Here is a 25,950-nt window from a genome sequence, read left to right as displayed (position 1 = left end):
TGTTGTCGTTTCTTAGACAGTTGCATTTTTCATACATGAAAGTTTTCCTTTTTCATCATGATTGATATGTATATAGCGAACAAGGATGGACAGAGGGGTTGTTTAACTTGTTATAAGACGTTACTCTTTTCTTACTTGAACATTTTCATTTTACATGATGGACATGTTCATTTAATCCTGTGAGCTCGACCAGCCTCTGTTTTTTCCCAGTGTGTCTCACAGCTTCTCCCCACAATCACCAACATTGTCAACTCATCCCTTCTCACTGGAACGTTTCCATCCACTTTCAAAACTGCAATAGTCCGGCCTCTTCTGAAGAAATCCAACCTTGACGCAAACATTTTGAAAAACCATCGACCAGTTTCTAATCTCCCATTCCTGTCCAAACTCCTTGAAAAAGCTGTCTTCAAGCAGCTCAACAATCAACTTTGTTTCAACAATCTCATCCACCCATTTCAGTCTGCCTATCGTGCTGACCACAGCACCGAAACCACTCTCCTCCACATCCTGAATAACCTACTGCTAGCGTCCGACTCAGGACAGATCTCCCTTCTCACTCTTCTCGACTTGTCAGCCGCCTTTGACACGATAGACCATTCAATCCTTCTTTCCCGTCTTCATTTTACATTTGGTATCAACGGCACTGTTATAAACTGGTTCAAATCTTATCTCACCGATCGATTCCAGTCTGTCATTGTTAATTTCCAGTCTGAACCCGTTAAAATTGAACATGGAGTCTCACGGGGATCTGTTTTAGGCCCAGTGCTCTTCACACTGTACACGGCTCCTCTCGCTGAAATTATCAACCGCCATAATGTCAGTCATCATTCTTATGCTGATGACACTCAACTCTAAAAGAGTGATACACCTGAAAAACTGTCGTCGCTCTTGCAAGAAATATCCAACTGCTTCCTGGATATTTAAAATTGGATGACTCTAAATAAGTTACAATTGAACGCGGACAAAACTGAAGCAATGATCATAGGAACTAAACAAAAACTCTCTTCCATTACAACTGACACAATCAAACTTGGCGGTACATCCACCCCTCTTTCCAGTTCAGTCAGGAACCTCGGCGTTGTACTTGACAACACACTGTCCATGCAAAAATTTATCAATCAGACATGTCAGTCCTGCTACTGTCAACTGCGGCGCATCAGTTCCATCCGGAAATCTGTCCACTGACGCAACATCTAGACTTGTCGTTTCTCTCATTCTCTCTCGCCTTGACTACTGTAACTCTCTATTGTCTGGTTTGCCTGCTTCATCCATTCAGTCCCTTCAGCGCATACAAAACTCTGCTGCCCTACTCGTCCTCAGAAAGAAAAGATCTGAGCACATCACTCCTCTTTTGCAACATCTCCACTGGCTCCCTGTCTCACACCGAATAAAGTACAAGATCACTCTATGCTACAAATGTATTCTCAAATCAGCTCCTTCGTATCTCTGTGGCTGCCTTCTCCTCTACACTCCATCTCGCTCACTACGATCAGCTTCGGATCCACTCCATTTACGCATACCCAGATTCAAACTCTCGACTGTTGGCCGCCGTTCTTTCTCTCTCTGGACCTTGCAATTGGAATGAACTTCCTCTTTCGCTTCGTCAAGTCTCCACACTCAGCTCTTTCAAGTCTGGCCTTAAAACCCACCTCTTCCCAAAATAGCCTCCCTTCCCTGCCTCTTGTCCTCAGTTTCTCCAGTTTTAGAGTTATGCGTGCGTGAGAATGACTGGTGCGAAAGCGCTTAGATTTGTCTGTGCACAAGATTCAGCGCTATATAAATACCATTATTATTATTATTATTATTATTATTATCAAGGGAGGGTGGTGCGAGCTATTCTGACATTTATTTTCCTTCTACCTGATGAGCATTTGAATGAGCCAAGAGATATTGTTCGAAGTGTTTGAAGCAGACAATAAAATCTTTTGAACTCACTCGAATCTGAATTTTGAATTTGAACGGAACTGGTTAAAAAAAAAATCAAAACATCGTCGTGGTTGATTCAGATGGGAAGTAACTTCGTACTATTTGAAAAAAAAAAATCACAGCTGTTTCCCTTGCTTCACATATGTGATTCTCGCCATTTACGCTTGTCTATCTTTTCACCTTTGTGCGACTTCTACTTCTGTTTCTTTGTTTCATTCTTCTTCAATTCTTATGTCCTCCCTCCCAATCCCGCCGCTCCCCCACAGACGCACGCATACGCATACACACACAAACCACACAAAAGTACAATAAAATTTTAAAAGATTAATTTTAAAATAAGATGCTACTACTACTAATAATTTTTTTAAAGTCATTAAAATCATACTAGTAATAGTAATAATGACAATCATAATGAACAGGTAAACAAAGGAATATGTACACCCACACACACACACACACACACACACACACACAGACATATCAGATAATCAAACATGGCAGCCACAAACAAAAAATATTGTTTACAGGCCAACTACTACTCATAAAAGCACACGAGTCCAAGGACATAAACACACACACACAAGCGAGATGGCACAGTTAGAACATACAGATTTAGAGACAAATAGAGACAGATATATAGATAGACAGAGATAGATAGATAGATAGATAGATATACATAGAGACACAGAGATATATAATATATATATATATATCCTAAAGTATCCTACACATTTTCATTGTCATTGGATCCACCGAGACCCAGACCACCCGTCACTCATGCATAAGACACCATCTGCTGCCTATATGGCTGGCTCTTTGTATGTCTGTCGGTACAGTTATAAATTCTCAATAAATACACCTGTGTGGCTTGAGTATTGCTGCAAGCAAAAGCATCTTCATTCCAAATTCGTATTCAGTGTGTGTGTGTGTGTGTGTGTGTGTGTGCGTGTGCGTAGGTGTGTGTGTTATGTGTGTGCGTACGTGTGTGTGTGTGTGTGCGCGCGCGCGCGTTTGTATGTGTATGTATGCGCGCGCGCGTGTGTGTACGTGTGTGTGTGTTTACTCGCGTGGCCATCAGTCCGATTACAGAGAGTTGAGAAAAGACTACAGATATGAGCAGAAGGGGTTTGTGGAGGAAGAGGGGAGTGGGGGATGGTTGGGGCTGAAAGCATGCAAAAACAGCACCAAGTGTGTGTGTGTGTGTGTGTGTGCATGCGCGCGCGCGCGCGTGTCTGTCTGTGTCTGTGTGCCCGCGTATCTGTAGTTGTTGCATTCATACACTAGTTATCTGTTTATTGAGGCACTAAGATGGTTGAGCCAGTGAAAATAAGTCCCTGTTCCACTTTACAAACGAATGCACGGACTAAATGGTCTGTGTGTGTGTGTGTGTGTGTGTGTGTGTGTGTGTAGTTCGATTTTGGACCAGCTTAGTAATATCAAACACAGAAAAATATTCTGGGAAAATATATTTGATATTACTTGACTTACATCGAAATGGTATTTATTCTTCAAAATGGATGAGTTGTATCAGACAAATTTTAATAGAAGCAGGGTATGACTGTGTTTGGGATGGTCAATTCTTCTTGGAGAGGGAATCTTTCTGCAAGAATGTCAACATTGCTTTGAGAGATAGTTTTTAAAATCTAAGGAGACATGCTCCAGAGGCGAGTAGTAAATGTTTGTTTTATCGAAATTTCAAAAGTGGATTTGGTAGAGAAAAATATATGTCAAATGCCTGATAATTATGTTATCAGCTTCTTCAGATTTCGAAGTAGTAATCATAAGCTGGAAATAGAAACAGGGAGACACAAAGGCATACCACGAGAGTTACGGTTTTGTAAGGTTTGTAACATGTCTGTGACTGGTGATGAGTTTCATTTTATAATGGAATGTCCCAATTATGATCAGTTACGAAACAGATATGTTCCTAAAAAATATTTGTCTCCAAAATCGGTTTTTAATTTTTGTAATATGCTCAAAGGAGGCAAAAAAGTCATTTTCGCTGTAAGTAAGATGATTAGATTTGCAAATGTTGCCTAGTTATACTTTTGGAGTTAAAAGACATTTGTGTTTTCTCAACTTTTATGTGACATTGTTGTATATTTGGAAATGTTTGTTCTGGGCACGAAAAGATTATTTTGCAGTAATCCTCCATACTCCAATAGGAGTGAAAGGATAATAAAAACTTGAAACTTGTGTGTGTCTGTGCGACGGTGTGTGTGAGGAGGGGGGGATTGGGGTAAGAGTATGAAATAATCAAAATGAAAAAAAAAGTAAAAAGAAAAGAATACAAATCAAAACTGAATTTACCACCACCACTGAAAGTTCTTGTTATGGAAGAGTCAACACGAACTTTACCACCATCACTGACATCAAAATCCGAGTTCTTGACACCGCTTCACAGGCGCGCAACGCAACGAGGAATCTGCTTCATGAGGTAGACCATGTAGGCTTGGTACAGCACGGGGGGCTGGCCGTCAGGGTTGTGCCGTGTGATGAGAAAGAGGACCTTGTCTGTCCGGTCTGGGGGCTGCCACACGTACACCTGTAACTGGTCCCCCACGTCACTCTCCCCCATGTAGATCACCTGGTGTTCCTGTTTGGGGCACACATACACGCACACACACACATGCGCGCACGCACGCACACACACACACACACACACACACACACACACACAGAAGATACAATATCATACAGTTTGTAAAGAAGTACAGAAAGCATGCACGTAGACAGACACACGCGCAGGTATACTCTGTGTGTGTGTGTGTGTGTGTGTCAAACAAGATGTAGCTTACACAAGCAGTCTTCTCATAATTTCAGATCTGTTATATTGTCATTCAACGGAATAGATGCTTTCTGTTTCCATTTTCCATTCATCTCAACAACAACAAAAGGTCTAACAAAACAGTAACAAAGGCAAGTTCGAAGCCCAAATAATATTCTGACAAAGGAGTGTACACACACACACGCGCGCGCGCGAACACACACACACACACCACCACCACCACCCGCACAAACACACCTCGTCATCTCCGCCTTTCCCCATCTTACGCAACCCCCCCCCAACCCCGCCCCCCCGTTCCTCTCAACCTCCTTCCCCGCCAGCTGTGGTTCACATCAAATGTTTTGTATTGGTTCCAAGAAGTACGTAACGTTTTCATCTGAAAACTGGGGTTACCTGAAATAATTTTGTCTTGTACTGTATTGTCATGTCATGTCTTGTCTTTTAATCTGATGTCTTGTCTGGTCTTGTCTTGTGCTCACAATCAGAGGGTATCTGGCGATGTCGTGCTGGAACCCGGCCAGGGCCTGTGCCCTGAGGGCTGCCTGAGCCGCGTCACAGCAGAACCGCATGTAGCTGCCTTGGTTGACGTGCCTGTTGGTGTCTGTGTCGCTTGCCGCCGGCCTCAAGTTGTAACAGTGTGCTGTTGATGGCACCTGGGAAAGGAAGTGTAGTAGTAGTAGTAGTAGTAGTAGTGGTAGTACTAGTAGGACAAACCCATAATTATACGCGACACCTCACCCGCTCGCCAGATGCCTGACAGCAGCATAACTAAACGCGCTAGTCAGACTTGGAGTGCACATGTACATTTTTTGTGTGCACATATTAGAGTGGGTTTCTTCCATAGGATTTTGCCAGTGGACAACACTTTTGTTTCCATGGGTGATTATTTTCAGTGCGCTTTGTGCGTGCTGCACATGGAGCCTTGGTTTATCTTTTCATCCGAATGACTAGATGCTTAGTTTGATTTTCCAGTCAAACGTGGGAGAAAGGGTGAGTGCGGGAATCGAACTCAGACCCTCACAGACACTGTACTGCAGAAAAGCGTCAAAACCATTCTGCTACATTCCTCATAGTAGGAGTAGCAGTAGTAGTAGTTGCAGCAGCTGCAACAGCAGTAGCAGTAGTAGTAGCTGCAGCAGCTACAACAGCAGTAGTAGTGGTAGCAGCAGCAGTACTAGTAGTAGAAGTGGTAGCAGCAGCAGCAGCAGTAGTAGTAGTAGTAGTAGTGGCAGCAGCAGCAGCAGCAGCAGTAGTAGTAGTAGTTGCAGTAATGCGCTCTATCTCGTTATAACATGGGCCAGGAGTGCTAACATTCAACAAAGGAAAGAAACATTTTCACCATAAACGATTCCCTTTTGCATCTTGCACATATATAACTACAGAAGATGATACACCATTAATATATAAGTAACTGCCGTGCACTTCAGTGACAAATAACTTGCGCGGGTATTGGCATAAGCAGATTGAGTGACAGAAACGGGTGGATCAAATTAAGCCAACGTGTTCATGTCCATCAGGTAGTTACGCTTTTCACATGTGTCTCCATTTGAATGATACACACACTGGCCTATACGTACGGAGGCGCTTTGACAGAATCGGTTAGAGGGGTTCTTAAGACGGCGGGAGAAAGGGATTACACTGAAATATTCCTTTTACGACGCCCCAGACTCAGTGGGTAGGAATTCCCATCCCTGATAGCTTTAAAATGCTATAATGGGACCGATAACTCTTACAAACGAAAAGGCTCACCTTTGGAACTACCCTGGAAAGAACCGCACACGAAAAGACTCACCTCTGGAACTATCCTGGAAAGAGGCACACACGAAAATGCTTACCTTTGGACCTATCCTGGAAAGAACCGCAAACGAAAAGGCTCACCCCTGAAACTACCCTGGAAAGAACTACACACAAAAAAGCTCACCACTGGAACTACCCTGGAAAGAACTGCACATGAAAAGGCTCACCCCTGGAACTATCCTGGAAAGAACCACACACGAAAAGGATCACCTCTGGAACTATCCTGGAAGGAACTGCACATGAAAAGGCTCACCCCTGGAACTATCCTGGAAAGAGCCACACACAAAAAGGCTCACCCCATGAACTATCCTGGAAAGAACCACGCACGAAAAGGCTCACCCCTGGAACTATCCTGGAAAGGACCACACACGAAAAGGCTCACCTCTGGAACTATGCTGAAAAGAGCCACACACAAAAAGGCTCACATCTGGAACTATCCTGGAAAGAACCGCACACGAAAAGGCTCACCTCTGGAACTATCCTGGAAAGAGCCACACACGAAAAGGCTCACCTCTGGAGCTATCCTGGAAAGAACAGCACACGAAAAGGCTCACTCCTGGAATTATCCTGGAAAGAACCACACACGAAAAGGCTCACCTCTGGAACTATCCTGGAAAGAGCCACACACGAAAAAGCTCACCTCTGGAACTATCCTGGAAAGAACCGCACACGAAAAGGCTCACCTCTGGAACTATCCTGGAAAGAACCACACACGAAAAGGCTCACCTCTGGAACTATGCTGAAAAGAGCCACACACAAAAAGGCTCACATCTGGAACTATCCTGGAAAGAACCACACACGAAAAGGCTCACCTCTGAAACTATCCTGGAAAGAACTGCAGACGAAAAGGCTCACCTCTGGAACTATCCTGGAAAGAACCGCACACGAAAAGGCTCACCCCTGAAACTATGCTGGAAAAAGCCACAGACGAAAAGGCTCACCTCTGAAACTATCCTGGAAAGAGCCACACACGAAAAGGCTCACCTCTGGACCTATCCTGGAAAGAACCGCACACGAAAAAGCTCACCTCTGAAACTATCCTGGAAAGAACCACACACGAAAAGGCTCACCCCTGAAACTATCCTGGAAAGAACCACACACAAAAAGGCTCACCTCTGAAACTATCCTGGAAAGAACTGCACACGAAAAGGCTCACCTCTGGAACTATCCTGGAAAGAGCCACACACGAAAAGCTCACCTCTGGACCTATCCTGGAAAGAACCGCACACAAAAAGGCTCACCTCTGAAACTATCCGGGAAAGAACCACACACGAAAAGGCTCACCCCTGAAACTATCCTGGAAAGAACCACACACAAAAAGGCTCACCTCTGGAACTATCCTGGAAAGAGCCACACACGAAAAGGCTCACCTCTGGAGCTATCCTGGAAAGAACAGCACACGAAAAGGCTCACCCCTGAAACTATCCTGGAAAGAACCACACACGAAAAGGCTCACCTCTGGACCTATCCTGGAAAGAACTGCAGACGAAAAGGCTCACCTCTGGAACTATCCTGGAAAGAGCCACACACGAAAGGCTCACCTCTGGACCTATCCTGGAAAGAACCGCACACAAAAAGGCTCACCTCTGAAACTATCCGGGAAAGAACCACACACGAAAAGGCTCACCCCTGAAACTATCCTGGAAAGAACCACACACAAAAAGGCTCACCTCTGGAACTATCCTGGAAAGAGCCACACACGAAAAGGCTCACCTCTGGAACTATCCTGGAAAGAACAGCACACGAAAAGGCTCACCCCTGAAACTATCCTGGAAAGAACAACACACGAAAAGGCTCACCTCTGGACCTATCCTGGAAAGAACTACACATGAAAAGGCTCACCTCTGAAACTATCCTGGAAAAAACGCACACGAAAAGGCTCACCTCTGAAACTATCCTGGAAAGAGCCACACACGAAAAGGCTCACCTCTGAAACTATCCTGGAAAGAGCCACATACAAAAAGGCTCATCTCTGGACCTATCCTGGAAAGAACCACACACGAAAAGGCTCACCTCTGAAACTATCCTGGAAAGAACCATACACGAAAAGGCTCACCTCTGAAACTATGCTGGAAAAAGCCACAGACGAAAAGGCTCACCCCTGGAACTATCCTGGAAAGAGCCACACACAAAAAGGCTCACCTCTGGACCTATCCTGGAAAGAACCGCACACGAAAAAGCTCACTCATGGAACTACCCTGGAAAGAGTCACACACGAAAAGGCTCACCTTTGGAAATATTCTGGAAAGAGCCAACGGTCTCTTTTGGCGCGTGGCGACATCCCTGTAGCTCTGAACGTACCAGTCTGGGAGGGGGGCCGGTCTGCGTGTCACCACATCCACATAGACAATCTTGCAAGCGCAGGAAGCCAGGGTCTGGTCGTTTAATTTGTTGACCATTTCGGAGTAGAGAGTTAACGATGTCTGACCAATATCACAGATCTCCACACTGACCTTAAAGAAAAACAAAGAAAGAAATTAAAAATGGCAAGTATCTCATCTCTGTCTTCATCATCAAAAAGTATTTATTACACCCGTTTCAAAAGGAATTGCAGTCAAAACACATATAAAATGGAAAAAAAGATTCCCTACTTCTGATAAGCTAATCCAAATAATAGGTCTGCTTTCAAATAACGCTCTGAATTTTATCAAATATCTATCTTTCTTTTCTCTCTTTCCCTCTGTACCCTTTCTTTTTTGTGTGAAATAGGTATACTACCCGCTCTTCCTCTGATCTCTCTCTCTCTCTCTCCATAGATATGTTATATAGGCTGTGTGTGTGTGTGTGTGTGTGTGTCTGTGTGTGTGTCACAGTGTGTGTGTGTGTGGGGGGGGTTGCATTCGTGTGTGTGTGTGTGTGTGTGTGTGTGTGTGTGTGTGTGTGTTATACTGACCTTGTAGGGAAACAATGTCTGAAAGTCTGCAGCCCAAAGTTCAGGAATCATCTTGTAATGCATGCCCAGGATGAATACATGATGCTGCTCACGCAGTAACACATTAAAATTTAACATTTCTGTCGGTACAGCACGAACGCGGGCTGACTCAAACACCTTGGCGATCTTCCAGTGATCAAGACATTCTGAAACATATCCATGGGCAAACACACACACACACACACACACACACACACATGTGCGCACGCTCCGGCTTGATTTATGTCATTGCAGTTTAAACACAATCAATAATAATAATAATAATAGGTATCTATATAGCGCTGAATCTTGTGCAGAGACAAATCAAAGCGCTTTCTCACCAGTCATTCACACGCATGCATAACTCTAAACTTGAGAAACTTAAGACAAAGAAAAGGCAGGGGAGGGAGGCTGTCTTGGAAAGAGGTGGGTTTTAAGTCCAGACTTGAAAGAGCTGAGTGAAGAGACCTGACGAAGCGGAAGAGGAAGTTCATTCCAAATGAAAGGTCCAGAGAAAGAGAAAGAACGGCGGCCGACATCGAAGACATTGTCAGTATATACATTTTTTTGAAATGGCAGTTAGGGGCCTATGGTAATTAAAATCAAAGTGTTCTCAGAATATGTACCCATGAACTTGACATTTAACACTGGCTTTGGAAAGTTTCTTTTGGCGGAATTAGCAAGTTTCCATACTGCTTTACATGTTACATTATTCTAATGCAAGACTAGGCACACAAAAAAGAAAAAAAATGACGACATATGGAAAAAAAAAAATCCGCAAATAAATACATACACAAACGCATTCACACACGCAGACACACAGACACACACACACACACTTGCGTGCGTCTGTTAGTGCGCTCGCGCGCGCGCACACACACACACACACACACACACACACACACACACACAGCATCAGTATCAGCTCAAGGAGGCGTCACTGCGTTCGGACAAATCCATATACGCTACACATCATCTGCCAAGCACATGCCTGACCAGCAGTGCATCCCAATGTACTTAGTCAGGCCTTGAGAAGGAAAACAAAAAAGAAGAGGTAAATGAATATCTAATATATATATATATATATATAAAGATAATAATAATAATATATAAATAAATAAATAAATAAATAAAAATAAATAAAAGGCAATACTGATAATAAACAAATAAGCAAATAAATGTAAAACATACAGCCTACACACACACACACACACACACACACACACACACACGTGCACAGAGCTCTCCTGACACGTGTACACTTACACACTCGCGCACGCGCACGCATACACGCACACAAACATACACAAAAACACAGGCTGCCACTGATTGGCCGCAAGAGGGGTGGGAAAAGATCTCTGATGCCAGGAACGTGGCGTCTATCGTGTTGCTCAGTCTATTGTATTTGGAAAAGCCCACAGAGACTGTTCCGTTTTGAAGAAATTTGCGCTATGTTGGCTTGGAAATGATGCCAATATAAGCTTCATTTGCAAAGCATCGTGCTCTACCTTTCATGCTAGACTTACGGCCACTCCCTCTCTCTACCTTTATTTCTTTGAGGCGATCGATGGTGTGATGGCCTTGTACCTGTTCTTTTTGGTATTCTTAGACTTTTCTGGGGATTTCCGATTTTCCAAGATGTAGGCCGCTCGTTGTTGTTGCATTACCAACATGTCTGTCAGCTCGCTCATTTCCCTTAACACCTGCATGTCCCTGGCGCGGGCAGTATGACCATGTAAGTTTTTGAATCTGAAAGTTGCGCATTGCTTCATGCCACCCTGGACTTCCCATTCCACTTTCAATTTTCTGTATGAGGTTCATTGAGTCCGTTAGAATCATGGCATGTTGGTTTCCAGGCATATGGATAGATGATAGCCACTGGAGAGCATATGTCACAGCTTCAGCTTCCATCGTCAGGCTTGAGGTTTGACTTTGTAGGCAGCATTCTCTTCCCTAATTGTTTTTCTATTTTGTTTCGCAGTGAATCCCCAACCGGATTGGTCTTTGGTGACTGAGCTATCTGTGTATATGATACTGTCCTCTTCTTTACTGTTTTCTTCTTTGAGTAGCTTCACTTCTGCCTCAGTTTTGCCCTCTGGCCATTCCCGACAATGTCTTCCTAGAGTGGGTGAAATGGCTGTGTTGAATAGATGATTGAGGTTTTCGGGGTTTTCCTCCAATTCTTTTTCAGATAGAGAAAACCGAATGCCTACACTACCTAGGAATACAGTTCGACAAGATGCTGACCTTCAGAAAGCATACGGAAAATACTGTTCTCAAATGAAAAAAGGGTCTTTCAGTCTTAAAGGCATTGGCAGCCAAAGGTATTGAACAACGCCACCTCTTCCTGCTGTATCAATCACTCGTTCTCAGTGTGATCGACTACAGACTTGGGCTAATTCACCGTCTCAAAGCAGCCTCCTAAAATTAGAAAGAGTTCAAAATGAAGCTATGAGACTGATCCTTGGAACAGCAAAAGACACGCCTATGGCAACTATGCGATACCTGCTTGACCTTCCTTCAATGCTGGCCAGTAACAAGTTAGAACAGGTTAAGACCTACTTCAGAGCATTAGAAAACCCTCAAAACCCACTGTATGATGCAGTCAAGAACCAAAAGACGGCCGTCTAGGACGAGGAAGATCATGGTTGGGGCAAGCAGAAGACACAATCCAGCAAGTATGCCGACTAAAGGACCTGAAAGAAAGACACACACACACACACACACACACACACACACACACACACACAAACATCTCACCTGTACGACCAAAATCACCATAGTCCAGGTGTGAGAAATGCACCCAGCAATGACTGCGGTCAGGAGCGACCTCCACTTCAATGGGTTTAGCAGACATCGTCAACGCTTTGTCTGCAAACAAACCCGCATCATGTCATTGTTTTTCTCGTTATTTCATACTTTAAAATGAAGACTCTCTTTGGTATCTTGTCATACTTTCTGTACGACACAAGAAGTGATCTTTTCTACTCCAGTGTTCAGAAATAGGGATCTTGTTTTTATTCAACTGTTGTCTATAGGAATATTGGAAACAGTTCATTTTCGTTATCAATTTGATAGTAAACTATCCTTGACAAAATCCTTCATTGCGAATGAAGAATTGTTTTTAATATCACGCAGTAAATCTATCAGAACTCAGACTCTTTAAATTTTTCATCTGTTTCAACGCAGTCTCCTTTCTGATACTGAGGTGATCTGCCCCTCAATAGACCAGCTGTCCGCGTTTGTGAAAAGTGGAGTATTGGGGAATTCAGCTGGAATGTCGGGCACTGACATACTGAAAACGGTGGTTCTTCATAATACTGGTTTGTTTGTTTTTTCAAGATGCTTTCCTGGTCTGGGCAGTTCAATTATCTCCATTTAAAAAGGGTATAAATTTATCTATAAAATATCTATATCTATATATTACAAATAACTTCCCACTGATAATTTCCATCGTGCTTCCGAGCATTAATTTTTGTCCAAGCTATACCTTGGATCGTGGAGTCTTCGTTCTATTCAGTGCAGCTGTAAATCTTTGTGCTCACTTGCATTCTCCGGCACAGGCCTTTGGTACATACAAGATCGAGTCCTCTGCTGTCAGACATGAGCAACTGCAAATCCTAGCTGTAACTGAACATTTCATTGATAGGTACTCTCCACATAGAACAGATACTGACGAACAAAAGTAGTAGTGTTGGAATAGGCCGACGTGAGGCTCTTTCTCCTTCCTTGTATCACTTGTCAGTAAAATTAAATAATGTGAAACAAACCCAAATATATTGATAAAAAAAAAAGTATCAATGCATGAAAGCACCTACCACAAGCATACTTAAAGTCGATCCAAACACATGAAAAAAAAAGTTTTGACCATACTGGTTGGCCATACAATACACAGCGAACCGGAATACCAAGTGTTGCAGACGACATGACCCAGATACTGCCTTTTGCCAACTCACCTCGTCACTTCGTTGTTACCAAGTTACCTCTTGTGGACCAGTATTTGATATGATCGCTAAGTTTTCACGCATACCGCATGGGTAATGCATGTAAAGTACAAATCACTCGCCATTGTCTAATTGTCAGACAAGGAACAATGCGACATTTCTTTACTTGAACCGCCAGGATCCATTGCGCTTTCTGCGCTGACACATCACTGCCGTGGCAAGTGCTCTTCCGCCACAAAACAAAAAAAAAAAAAAAAACCAAACAAACAAACAAAAAACAACCCCAACACTGTATGGGTTTCAACATTCTTGTTATGTGGATGCCGGCTTATGAATTACTGAAATTAACTATAGCATTAAAAACTGTCAATAAATTACCTCAAAGTTGAATAAAAATGTGTACATGGTCGGCACCGGTGTAACAGGCTGAACTCTACCCCTGGCTAGTTTATACCCCGGGTATAAAGTAGCCATAGGCTACTTAAACCAGCCCAGGCCATACCATACCTCTCCTGACCGGAATATACACCCTGTGTATACTTCGCTCACCCAACCAGTCTGTATCACATTTTTGTCAATAGTAATAACAATAAAAATGGAAATTTATATAGCGCTTCCAAACGCTCAAGGAGCTTTACGATGATTCAGTGCAAAATCATAATGAAAAAGGAGACATATAATGTGATAAGGTGTATAAGATAAGCTTGCTAGTAAACATATACAAAAGTGGCAACACACACACACACACACACACACACACACACGGGCACACACACACGGCACACCGGGTACCACACTGATGACTACTGGCACACAAACACATCAGTGATGGCGCATCCCGGCCCTCTTCACACAAGTACGAGTACTACGCGCAAGTACTGACGAGTTCCGCATACACCGGCTCACCGTTTTTTGTTGTTGTTGTTTTGTTTGTTTTTTGTTGTTGTTTTTTTGTTTGTTGGAAATCAGTATCAGTTAAGGGGCTATTGGTCTAAAATTTGGACAGGTCACTGTTGTCCATTTTTTTCCCTTCATCTACTGGGATAATCATCAGTGGGTTTTTGTTTGTTTGTTTGTTGTTGTTGTTGTTGTTGTGTTTTTTTGGGGGGGGGTTGGGGTTTTTTGTTTGTTTTTTTGTTTGTTTGTTTTTTGTTTTTGTTTTGTTGTTGTTGTTTTTGTGTGTGTGTGTGTGTTTTAGAATAAGCACATTCTGAACATTAAGAATGCACAAACATATTCAAAACTGCAATTAAAATTTGAATAATCGACTTTTGCAAATTAATTTTAATAAACCTATAGCTAAAAAAAAATAAATAAATAAATAAATAAAAAGCTTTTCCTGCTCCCTTTGAACAAATTCTTAAAAAATGAAAACTGACTTTGCGGATAAATATTTTAGGCACATCGTTGTTTCCCATCCCCCCCCCCCCCCATTTTGAATAAGAGTCAATTGTTGGGTAAATGTGTTAAAAAAAATCAGTCGCAGTACACCTAGCCTTCATTCGAAGGTCGTAAATCTTTGCATGCACCCTTCAAATATCAATGTGTCTCAGAGAAAACGAGGGCCTGGGGCGGGGTGGGGCGTGGGAGTTTGAAAGTTAATTTCCCTGCGAGATAATGAAGGTATTCTGATTCAGAAAAGGCCCATAAACTGGCCTAGGCCAAACTATACTCCGGGTATAGTGTTGCCCAGGCAGCACATTCTGGCCTAGGCCAGCTTATACGGGGCATAAACTCCGTCCTGTGACACTGAAGAGGTTCAGTCAAATAAATCGTCGCTCGTCCTATATTTTGCTGGTTATTGTGCTTGCTATTTTCTTTTGGTTTGCCGGTTTATCCACCCTCACCACAACACCGTCACACACACGCACACACACACACACACACACACACACACGCTGTCAGTGACACTGAGTCAGGTTTGTGTTCTGAATTATCAGTACGTGACTACCAATGAGACTTAAAATGGTTGGCGCAAGCTTTCAGTGTCGTATCATATAATTATCGGTGACGAGTTGACCCAGTTAGGCCACCTAGCTGTCTTCTTGTTTTAAATTTCAGCCGGTGGACCCTTTTTTTCCGATGAGGCGGGGTGAAACTGAACAGCTAGCTTCAAACTGTACTGTTCCTTTGGAAGTAGTGATCTTTTCAGCACTTGTCAAGTTCATTTTCCACTGAAACTGTTGTGTGTGCCGTTCCTGTGATTGGCCGTGAGTTCTACTGTCATTTGTGGTTGTTTGTAGGTGTTTTTTTGTTTGTTTGTTTTTTAGTGTGCACTGATGGTAGTTTTCACACAAGGCTCTTAACTTTCAAGTTCAAAGAAAGAATGTCTTCTGGTAACTAACAGTGAATAAATCACTATTTACACACCACCCTCACCCCCCAAGCCCCACCCGGCCACCTCTTTCTCAGTCCCCTCGCACTTACACTGCATGTAGGTATACATGCTTCTTTGTCCGACCCCTTCCCCTCCCCTTGATCCGAGTGAAGGACATGGTGACTGCATGAAAACTGAAGCGAAAATGTTTCGAATTATACAATTATCAGCTTGATATTTGAACGACACATAAGCGCGCGCATACACACTGTGATTGAATGTCGGAACTGGCCTTCAGTGTGGTGCAGTGCATTCAGTCAAACTATTCACAGACACAACACACATACGCTCGAAAACACACACACACACACACACACACACACACACTGACACTGACTTACTGTACTGAATGGCAGGTCTGAACGTAGTGAGTTTATCTGACGCCGTGCAGAACCAAGTGTAACTGTTACCGTAATTGTAGCGAAAGGAGTGGCACACCATGTGACCTGCCTGCGTCGCAGGCCAGCTCACAACACAACTGAGTCACACCTGAGTTCTCAGTTAAATCAGCATCAAGTTAACAGTTTTGTCGCGGTAGTTTGCAGGTGTGTGGTGATAGGACATGTGTTATTCGCAAGCTGTGGACAAATGCTTATCAAAGAGACAGAAACAGACAAAGAGAACTGAAGTGGTAGTGAGAGAGAGAGCGCGAGAGAGAGAGAGAATGTGTGTGTGTGTGTGTGTGTGTGTGTGTGTGTGTGTGTGTGCACGCTTAAGGTCGTTGACTGTGAGGCCTTTTTGAAGAGAGAAAAGTGTTTGTTTATGTTGATTTTATTTCACACACACACACACACACACACACACACAGCGGCACAAACTTGAACACACAGAGGCACAAACACGCAGAGGCACTCACACATGCAATCAATAACTGAACACGCACTCCCGTACACATATACCCATACATACACAAAGAACCTCAGGCAAAATATGCAGTTTACTGATTCAAAGAATGCTTTTCAAAACAGCAATGAGGGCGTTTGGATGGGATTTCAATGAAAATGTTTATCTCGTTCAACATCTGATTTGTATTCGTTCGTAGGTTTTTTGTGTATGTTTATGACTGAGAGAGAGAGAGAGAGAAGAGAGAGAGAGAGAGAGAGAGAGAGAGAGAGAGAGAGAGAGAGAGAGAGGAAGGAGCTAGTAGAGTGCCCACAAATCTGTTTACATATAAATATTTATACAAGAAAAACTGTATAGAAGGTGTGCTGGTAATGTGTGCGCAAGCGTGCATGCTCACGGTACATGCGAGCACGCGCGCGCACGTTCGCGCCCGGCCTCTGTGTGTGTGTGTGTGTGTGTGTGTGTGTGTGTGTGTGTGTGTGTGCGTGTGAATTTTGATAATTGCATGTGTTTGTGTGAGTGCGTCAGTGTGTGTGTGTGTGTGTGTTGTTTCAGTACTGATCTGCGTATTAAACATATGTATGTATGTTTATGACTGAGAGAGAGAGAGAGAGAGAGAGAGAGAGAGAGAGAGAGAGAGAGAGAGGAAGGAGCATGATAAGATAATAACTAAAACATGTTGACCGTACAGTGGTCATGGTACATTTTTGACCACACATACACGCGCGCGCGCTAGTAGAGTGCCCACACACAGAGAAAATAATATGGAAGAACGACATGATCAGACATAAAAGTAACGGGAGTATTAAATGACATTTGACGTAATGCCAAACAGTAGGCCTATCGCTGTCCTCAGCCCAGAAGTTCCAGAAAGTAATGGCGGCTATACCATTTATCACTGTGAGCATCAAGGCGGTCGATCTCGGTTCATCCAGTCCAGCAGTCTCATGTGAAAAATGTCACCAGCCAATCCAGACAGCAACTCGACTGACGACTATCGGTCAACTCAAACAGAAGCCTGGACCTCGATTGTTGGGAGCAAAAAAACAAAAAAAACAAAAACAAAAAAAACAACAACAAAAACAAACAAAAAAACGGTTGCAAAGTTCGAGCGCTTCAATGCTGTGGATGTCGTGTGCAAGAACCCACCAAGGACATCAAACATTAATGTAGCAAAGTCCAACTACACCCAGATCGCAATAATTATGAACAAACAAAACATGTATTACATGATATCGCATCACCAACATGCAGTCATCAGTGGCTGTGCATGCAGCAGCGTAAAAACAACAACAATAACAACAAATTTTCACAATAGCAAGAAAAACAAAAACAAAGAAACAAAAAACAGTACGCAAACATACAGATAATAGTCAAGTCAGCACATTCTTTTTTAATCCAAACCCTACGACAAATCAAGCAAACAATGTCAGAGTCACATAACATTATCACAGCACCAACGCACAGTTCTACCCCATGAGAGGGCGCAACCTCAGAATCATGGTTTGAGTGTGCATGCTAGCTATAATCTGGGTTAATCAGTTCGTGTCTAGCTTGTCTGGGCGTCGGTCGCTTACATCACAGCTGTTGGCATTCGTTTTTGTTTTGTTTTGTTTTTTTGTTTGTTTGTTTTTGCTTCTGTTTTTTTTTTTTTTTTAACATACCCAACTACCGACACCTCCAACAACCTCACATGCGAGCAAAATGAGGCAGAGCCAGCTGTTTCATGAGGAAGACCATGTAGGCTTGGTACAGCACGGGGGGCTGGCCGTCAGGGTTGTGCCGTGTGATGAGAAAGAGGACCTTGTCTGTCCGGTCTGGGGGCTGCCACACGTACACCTGTAACTGGTCCCCCATGTCACTCTCCCCTATATGGATCACCTCCTGCTCCTGCGATACAAGATACAGTTTGTAGAGAAATAAAGAATGCATGCACGCAGACATAGACATGCATACAGGTATGGATGACACACACTCTCTCTCTACACAGACATGCATACAGGCTTGGGTAACACACACACTCTCTCATCCCGCATCTGAACCCCCCTCCTACACACACACACACACACACACACACACACACACACACACACACACGTGCTCACAACTTCTTGCTTTTATCTGTTTGATGTTTTTAGTATTAGTGTCCATAATTCATTTGATGGTTTTACGACAAATAAGTGAGTTCTGAGTTCACACACACACACACACACACACATGCACGCACACGCACATCACACTCCTTCTCGCACCACACCTCCACCCCTACCCCATTTAGCTTTCCATACTTCCACCCCCGCAACTCCCTTCTAACCACTACCCTTTCCACCCGAACTCTTAATCGACACAAGAGTCAGTCCTCACAATCAGAGGGTATCTGGCGATGTCGTGCTGGAACCCGGCCAGAGTCTGTGCCCTGAGGGCTGCCTGAGCCGCGTCACAGCAGAACCGCATGTAGCTGCCTTGGTTGACGTGGCCGTTAAAGTCGGTGTCGCTCGCAGCCACCTCCATCTTGTAGCAGTGAGCTGCTGCTGGAATCTGCGTGGTGGATGGAATGGGTTCGGTTGGGGGTGGTTTGCTGTAATAATGTTGATTTTACTATTCTAATGTGATGTTTTTTCTGTCTTATTGGCTTAATCTTTGCTGTACTGTTTTGCAGCTTGGTATTTTCTTCACTGAATTCATCATCATCTGCTTGATATGTTGTGCAAGTGTATAAGTGCGTGGATGCACATACATGTCTTTTGATTAAATTAAATGCGTGTTTTTTATGTTTGTATATCGTGAGCATGAACAGCAAGACCACACGTGAAATTCTCTTCGAAGATAATAAAGTTGACTTCACTTTACGTATATAAGTGAAATGTTGCACCTCAGAGTTCGTTCTAAACGCATGAGTCTGAACCTTATACGGTCTTAACCCAACCATACATACGGCTGAAACAGCTCGCATAGTGGAGCGGTGGCCGTGTAGTAATGCGCCTGACTAAGGAGTGAGTGTTCATGAGTTCGAGGCTCACACGGACTGGGGTTTTCACTCCCCTTCACTAGACCTTGGGTGGAGGTCTGGTCTGTGGGTGGGTCTTTCGGGTGAGACGATACACCGATGTCTCCTTTGCAGCATGCACATAGCGCGCGTAAAAATAAAAAAAAAAACACCCCAAAAAACCATTGTAACAATAGAGTTGTCCTTGGCAAAGTTAGGAAGAAAAATCCACGTCCTTGGCAAAGTTAGGGAGAAAAGTCCACTATGATAATAAAACAAACAGGCTAAACTTGCAGACAGAAGAAAAGGCGTGTGGGAGTGTGTTAGTGGAGGCGGTGCTATGCTGTAGCGACACAATCTCCTGTAAAGAGCAGCCCGAATTTCACACAGAGAAGTCTGTTTTTACCATAAAGTACAATACAGTACAATACAATATAGAATACTTTATCATCTCGACAAGAGAAGTTCATATGTGGTGAAAAACAGAAAGACAATACAAGAAAATCACAGTCATTCAAAATGTATATACATTTACAAAATGCAATGCAATACAATGCAATACGATACAATACAATACAATGCAATACAATACAATACAATACAATACAATACAATACATCAGTTCCCTATTTATCTGCAGACCTCTCACCTCAGGAACCGCTCTGGTGAGGGACAGAGGTCTCTTATTACGGGCGGCGATGGCTCCGTACTTCTGCAGGTACCAGTCAGGGAACGGGGCAGGTCTTCGTGTCTCCCGGTCCACCAAGACAAACTTGCACTGGCAGCTGGCGAGCACCTGGTCGTTCAGTTTGTTGACCATCTCGGAGTACATGGTCAAGGAGGTGCGGCCAGTGTCCGACACTTCCACACTGACCTGCGTAAGAGGAATCAAAGGAGATGTCTGACGAGAGGAAATATGGCAGGAATGGTTAAGACACTTATCTGCCAGTACAGTGTCCTTGAGGGTCTGGGTTCGAATCAAGAGGAAAATTGCAGAAAGACTGAGACACTTATCTGTCATTACAGTGTCCATGAGGGGTCGAATCCCAGTCTGAGTCGCTCTTTGTCTCCCAAGTTTGACTGGAATATCAAACTGAGCGTCTTGTCATTCGGACGAGACGGTAAACCGAGGTCCCGCGTACAGCATTCACTTGGCTCGCTGAAAAAGAACCCTGGCAACAAATGTGTTGTAATCTGGCAAAATTTTGTAGATTTACCACTCTGACAGGTCCACAAATACACATATATGCATGCACCCAAGGCTTGACTAGCGCCTTGGGTTATGCTGCTGTCAGGCATCTGCCTAGAAACTGAAACTGAAACCTGCGTGGAGCAAATTCATAGTATTGTTATTCAGAAGATATACTGACTTGTTTACAATCATATATCCGGGGTGTTTTTCAGTTCAGTCGGCCACTTGCACCAAAAGAGTCCAAAGTCTCGTTTAATCTTTCAGTTGTGGCTTCTGTTTCAAAAACAAACAGGCTAAAACAGAAGGAAGGGGGGGGAGAAGGGGGGGAAAAGGGGTGGGTGGGAGGGGCGACTATGTAACTCTGTCCACCTTCAAACCCCGCCCCTGTTTCCTTTCCCACTCTTTGTAGGACCTGTGCACTGACCGTGTAGGGGAAGACTGAGCCCAGACGGACGGTCCAGAGCTGTGGAATCATGTGGTACTTGGTGCCCAGCACAAAGGCCGTGACCCGCTCTGACAGGAGGGAGTCGAACCCCAGTATCGTCACCATGGCCACTTGCCGTCCGGCCTCGAATATTTTGGCTATCTTGCTGTGCCGGAAACACTCTGGAGAGCATACCACCACGCGCACACTCACGTGCTTGCTTTGGGAGAGAGACAGACAGTGAGACACAATAAGGCACGCACGTACGCACGCATACATTACATGCATGCAGTCACGCAAACACACAGACAGACAGACACAGGGTTACAATTTTGATTCGGCACACACACACACACACACACACACACACACACACAATTTTCCTCTCACTGCAAAAGCAGCTTCTAACCAAAAACAGTGCCCTATTTCACTAAATATACCTTTATTTAATTTTGAATATGTGTGTGTGTGTGTGTGTGTGTGTGTGTGTGTGTGTGTGTGTGTGTGTGTGTACAAGACCAGACCGTCAGACTGAGCGAGAGAGAGACAGAGAGAGAGAGAGACAGAAAGAGAGAGAGAAGACGAAGAAGAAGAAAAAGACGAAGAAGAAGACGAACCACCGAAACTGAAACAGAGAATTGTGTGTTTAGTGAAGAGACTTTGTTTGAATCTGAGAATTGTGCATATCAGGAACAAACATGCACTTTTATATACAAAACGTATTCATCAGTACATGATGAACTTATTCTGTGTCTCAGTCATGTACTCCACTGTCCTCTTACCTGCACTGACCTTCATCTCTGAGTACATGATGCACCTACTCCAGAGTCTTCGTGTTCTCGGCTGACCTCTTGGCACAAAGGAACACGTCAGCAATCTTCACTGGCACCTATTTCGTATCTGTCCTATTCTAATCACCTCTTGATACAAATCGATCGGTGCATCGGTGCATCATTAGCACCCAATCTATGTTTCCAATTCTCTAACAACTAAACTACTGCATGGGGTTCAATTCTCCACATCGTCATTAGACGTGCATGCGTGTGAATGACTCAGTGGTGTGAAAGCGCTTTGATTTGTCTCCGCACAAGATTCGGCGCTGTATGATTATTATTATTATTATTATCATTATTAAAGTACAACCGATTCTCACCTGTACGTCCAAAATCATCATAGACCAGGTGTGAGAAATGGGCCACGCAGCGACTGTGGTCAGGTGCCACGTCCACTTCCTGAGTTTTGACAGGTATCATTGTGCAAGCCTCGGTGTTCTGCTTGTTTGTTTTTTTGGTGGTCTGAAAATCATGCGCGGCCACATTCAGGTTTAATTCAAAGGACGACATTGCCTCAGTACTGCTCAAAATGTCACACACACACACACACACACACACACACACTATATACATATATACACATATATATATGTGTGTGTGTGTGTGTGTGTGTGTGTGTGTGTGTGTGTGTGTGTGTGTGTGTGTGTGTGCACTTGCAGACGCGAGCGCAACAACCCGCAACACTCTCTCACACACACACGCGCGGGCTCGCGCGCACACACCGACACACGCCTACTTAATAGACTGACAAGGCAACTGACGTCTGAACACGGTTTTCATTTTATTTACATTACCTCATTATAACGACCAAGCAGACAGGGCAGCAAAAAGGGGAGCAAAGACTCATACAGATAGTATAAAAGGAAAGGGAGTGCCCATTGTCATACAAGGAAATCAGCAATATACTAGAAAGAGACTTTTTTTTAAGCGTTTGAATTCAAGTCTAAAACCTCGTCAGTTGACTCTCTCAGACTTTGGTCCGATTCGCAGACCGTGGCCAATTATGAGTTTAGCTCTCAGACTATAATCAAGTTCATTACGGACCAAGTATTGTTCTTATGTCAAGTGCATATGCTTTAGTAACCTGACAATTAAGCATATAATTTTTCACTGTAGCTTGATGAAGCCTTATGTACACGAAAGTGTGTCTTCACAAGTGACTGAGAACGTTTATGTTTTTGACTTTTTGCATTCATTATCAGTTGTTTCGCTTGTCAGTTTAATGACTGCTCTTTTACGAAGTCCTGTAAGTAATTCCCTGTAATTGTATTTAGATATTGTTTTCAAATTTCACCCTCATTTCACCCTCATTTGCCCAGTTTCCCCCAACCCTCCATTCATTCACATCTCCCACCCCTTCTAACCGATAATGCTCAAATGTATTTTAAACAAATGTATGTTAAACAAAATTCCTCCTTCCCTACTCGATCCTCATTCTTGAAGTACAACCTGAACTTATCACATGACGACCCCCCCCCCCCACTCTCTCTCTTTCCGTCTCTCACTCTCTCTCTCTGTCAAGTTAATAATAATTATAGAACATGATAAAAAATCTGTGTGTGTGTGTGTGTGTGTGTGTGTGTGTGTGTGTGCGGTGTGTGAGCGGAGGGTCTGTACCGGACGGTTTCAGCTTGTGTGTAGCAGGCGGTCTCTAAATCAAAGTTTTGTAACTCATTTAATACACATCGTTTATGTCTGTGGTGGTTACTTCCCTTGGACCACCTGTGCTGAAATTAGGCAGGTTTTTTGCAAGCTTGAACATCACACAAAACGGGGCTTGCACTTGCAGAACACACATGCGAAAGTCAACAAGAATACTTTTTTTCTACTTACTGTCATTATTCATGTTTGTAATTATGTATATTTTGATTGAAATGTTGAAAAAAGGCAATGTGGATACATTCTTATTCCGACTTAATACAGAAAAGTGCACAGGTAAAAATGTGAGTGATGCCGAAAAAATTCCACACACACACACACCCACATGTTCAATTATAAGATTAAACTCGCAGAAAGCGATGAGTGTTTGTCAAACGAATTTGTAAACACATTGCAAATACCGAAGAATTCGTGTCGAAATCACCAAAGGATATGAAAGCAAAGTCGAAAGGGTTATTCACAACAACAAAAACAGAGGGACCTGTTCCGTACAAATATAGAACGAAGTCAAGGAAATGAAATGCATGAATCTTTACTCACATGTCAGCTGATTTGCCAAGCACTCTTTCCGAACAGTTTGTGTTAAATGCAGTGAGCAGACGACTGACGCCCACTGACCACACGGGTCACTTTCGTCCACTTCCCTGTGTCAAAGGTCAGCAGGCGGTCATAACGATCGTGTCAGAGCTGACGGCCTCAGCTGACCTCAGCAGTGCACTGACCTTGACTCGTGGGTCAGGTGCAAGCCTACTAACCAACAGAAACAGTTCTTTCAAGCACGAACAGTCCATAGTACACGGTAGTCGTTGCAAATGTGTTGATAGACGTGTAGCTCCTGTGTACTCCTTGGAGTTTTTGAAAATATCTTTTAAGCAAAATAGAAACAAAAAACACAACAACAGAAACCCACAACAAAAACAGCATAAAACAATCGATTAAAAAAAAAAACTTACTAAGAAAAAAGAAGTAACATCTGAAGTAGGCATTACAGCCTACAAAAAGGAAGTTATTCAACAATATAATGCAGTCACATGTGTGTGTGTGTGTGTGTGTGTGTGTGTGTGTGTGTGTGTCGTTATATCTTATTTGTTTATTCATCCATTAAGACATCTTGCTATTGTGCATGTTCTTCAAGCTCTATGCACTTTCCAATAGCACTAAAAAGCAGTCACTCAAACATCCCCACACAAACATAGTACACATCACATGTAATTTGAAACATATATGTAAGAGAGGACAATTCAAAGAGATCATGTCATCAAGTAAATTCAATGTATTAGATAAAAAAAAAACAACAACAAAAAAACAAAAAACACACACACAAAAAGTTAAAACTAGAAATAATGACGGATAACGATAGCAACAACTAAAATGTAGACAATTTAAAGACTGACGCACACATGCACATAATTATTCACACACACACACACACACACACACACACACACACACATCAGCGCGCTCGCGCACGGCGCACGCACAGTGCACGCACCCTGGCTCGCACTGGCACGCGTACTCATGAACGTGAACGTGAAGCCGCCTATGCTGAAGTTGTACAACATTATATAACCTCCTTTAATTATTTCACAGGAGTCTCTGATGGAGGTTGTCTACTGAAGGACGGAAGCGGTATTCAGGGAGAAATTAACTCTCTCCATACGAACGGCGAAAGAGACGACGTTAACAGCGTTTCACCCCAATTACCATCATCAAAATATTGCAAGCGGAAGGCTCTTACACTCAGAAGAGGTGAATGTTGACAAAGAATACCACAATACCACATTTAGACACCCACTGGACATCCGAGGGGTCTGTGTAGAGGAGAAGAGAGGACTGGCCGTACTGAGTGAGTTAAAGGAATGGCGATTGACCAGTCTGGTCTGCAGTCCTCCTATTTGTACAGAAGAAATCAGTGGTTGAGTCCTGTTATTGACACCATACACTGATCGAGCAGAAGGAGTTGCAGTGCGGTGCCGGGACAAGTGTTATTGTTGAAATGTGTAAATGGATGAGCCGTTGCATACGTAAAATTTAGTTATGACGTTTTTGTTTAAATTCATTTTTCTGTAGTGTTTCTTATGTTGCTTTTTGTATACTTTTGTTTATATAAAAAAATTTTTTTTAAAAACATAATTAAAAAAAGAAAAGAACAAAATAAATGAAATAAAATAAAACAAGTCACACACACACACACACACACACACACACACAGACAACGGCAGAAACAGAAACAGCACTGATGCATGCATGTGCACTTTTGTATACTATAT

General features: G+C 43.2%; 2 protein-coding genes across 3 annotated transcripts; both read right to left on the bottom strand.

Moving 5' to 3' along the window:
• Nucleotides 1–2,842: 2,842 nt before the first annotated feature.
• LOC143286171 (uncharacterized) lies at nt 2,843–16,216 on the bottom strand. 2 transcript variants are annotated; one of them, XM_076593790.1, is made up of 6 exons: nt 16,085–16,216; nt 12,183–12,293; nt 9,405–9,589; nt 8,740–8,964; nt 5,194–5,367; nt 2,843–4,522 (listed from the first exon to the last, which is right to left on the bottom strand). In XM_076593790.1, exons 1-6 carry the CDS (start codon nt 16,182–16,184, stop codon nt 4,325–4,327), a joined length of 993 nt encoding a protein of 330 aa, XP_076449905.1. In that variant the 5' UTR covers nt 16,185–16,216; the 3' UTR covers nt 2,843–4,324. The 2 variants fall into 2 exon arrangements, with proteins under 2 accessions (XP_076449905.1, XP_076449915.1); XM_076593800.1 differs by lacking the exon at nt 16,085–16,216 and adding an exon at nt 13,379–13,572.
• Nucleotides 16,217–16,696: 480 nt separating this feature from the next.
• LOC143293294 (uncharacterized) lies at nt 16,697–24,494 on the bottom strand. Its single transcript, XM_076604114.1, has 6 exons — nt 24,221–24,494; nt 22,342–22,483; nt 21,189–21,370; nt 20,222–20,446; nt 18,951–19,124; nt 16,697–18,476 (listed from the first exon to the last, which is right to left on the bottom strand). The coding sequence occupies exons 2-6, from the start codon at nt 22,439–22,441 to the stop codon at nt 18,276–18,278; spliced, it is 882 nt and encodes a 293-aa protein (XP_076460229.1). The 5' UTR covers nt 22,442–22,483; nt 24,221–24,494; the 3' UTR covers nt 16,697–18,275.
• Nucleotides 24,495–25,950: the final 1,456 nt, after the last annotated feature.

This window comes from Babylonia areolata, chromosome 1, assembly GCF_041734735.1.
Source record: "Babylonia areolata isolate BAREFJ2019XMU chromosome 1, ASM4173473v1, whole genome shotgun sequence".
Classification (NCBI taxonomy): domain Eukaryota; kingdom Metazoa; phylum Mollusca; class Gastropoda; order Neogastropoda; family Buccinidae; genus Babylonia; species Babylonia areolata.
Note: the sequence above shows the minus strand (reverse complement) of the source record. Positions and strands in the feature narration are given on the sequence as shown.

Bases quoted from the DNA above. Each gene is read 5' to 3' on its own strand.
- LOC143286171 (XM_076593790.1), bottom strand. From the start codon at position 16,184: ATGGTGTGCCACTCCTTTCGCTACAATTACGGTAACAGTTACACTTGG. The intron at 12,294-16,084 runs GTAAGTCAGTGT...GTTTGTTTGCAG, and splicing joins CAGACCTGCCATTCAGTACA to ACAAAGCGTTGACGATGTCT. The intron at 9,590-12,182 runs GTGAGATGTTTG...GATATGTTTCAG, and splicing joins TGGTGATTTTGGTCGTACAG to AATGTCTTGATCACTGGAAG.
- LOC143293294 (XM_076604114.1), bottom strand. From the start codon at position 22,441: ATGATACCTGTCAAAACTCAGGAAGTGGACGTGGCACCTGACCACAGT. The intron at 20,447-21,188 runs GTCAGTGCACAG...CCTCTTACGCAG, and splicing joins GCTCAGTCTTCCCCTACACG to GTCAGTGTGGAAGTGTCGGA. The intron at 18,477-18,950 runs GTGAGGACTGAC...CTTGTATCGCAG, and splicing joins TCGCCAGATACCCTCTGATT to GAGCAGGAGGTGATCCATAT.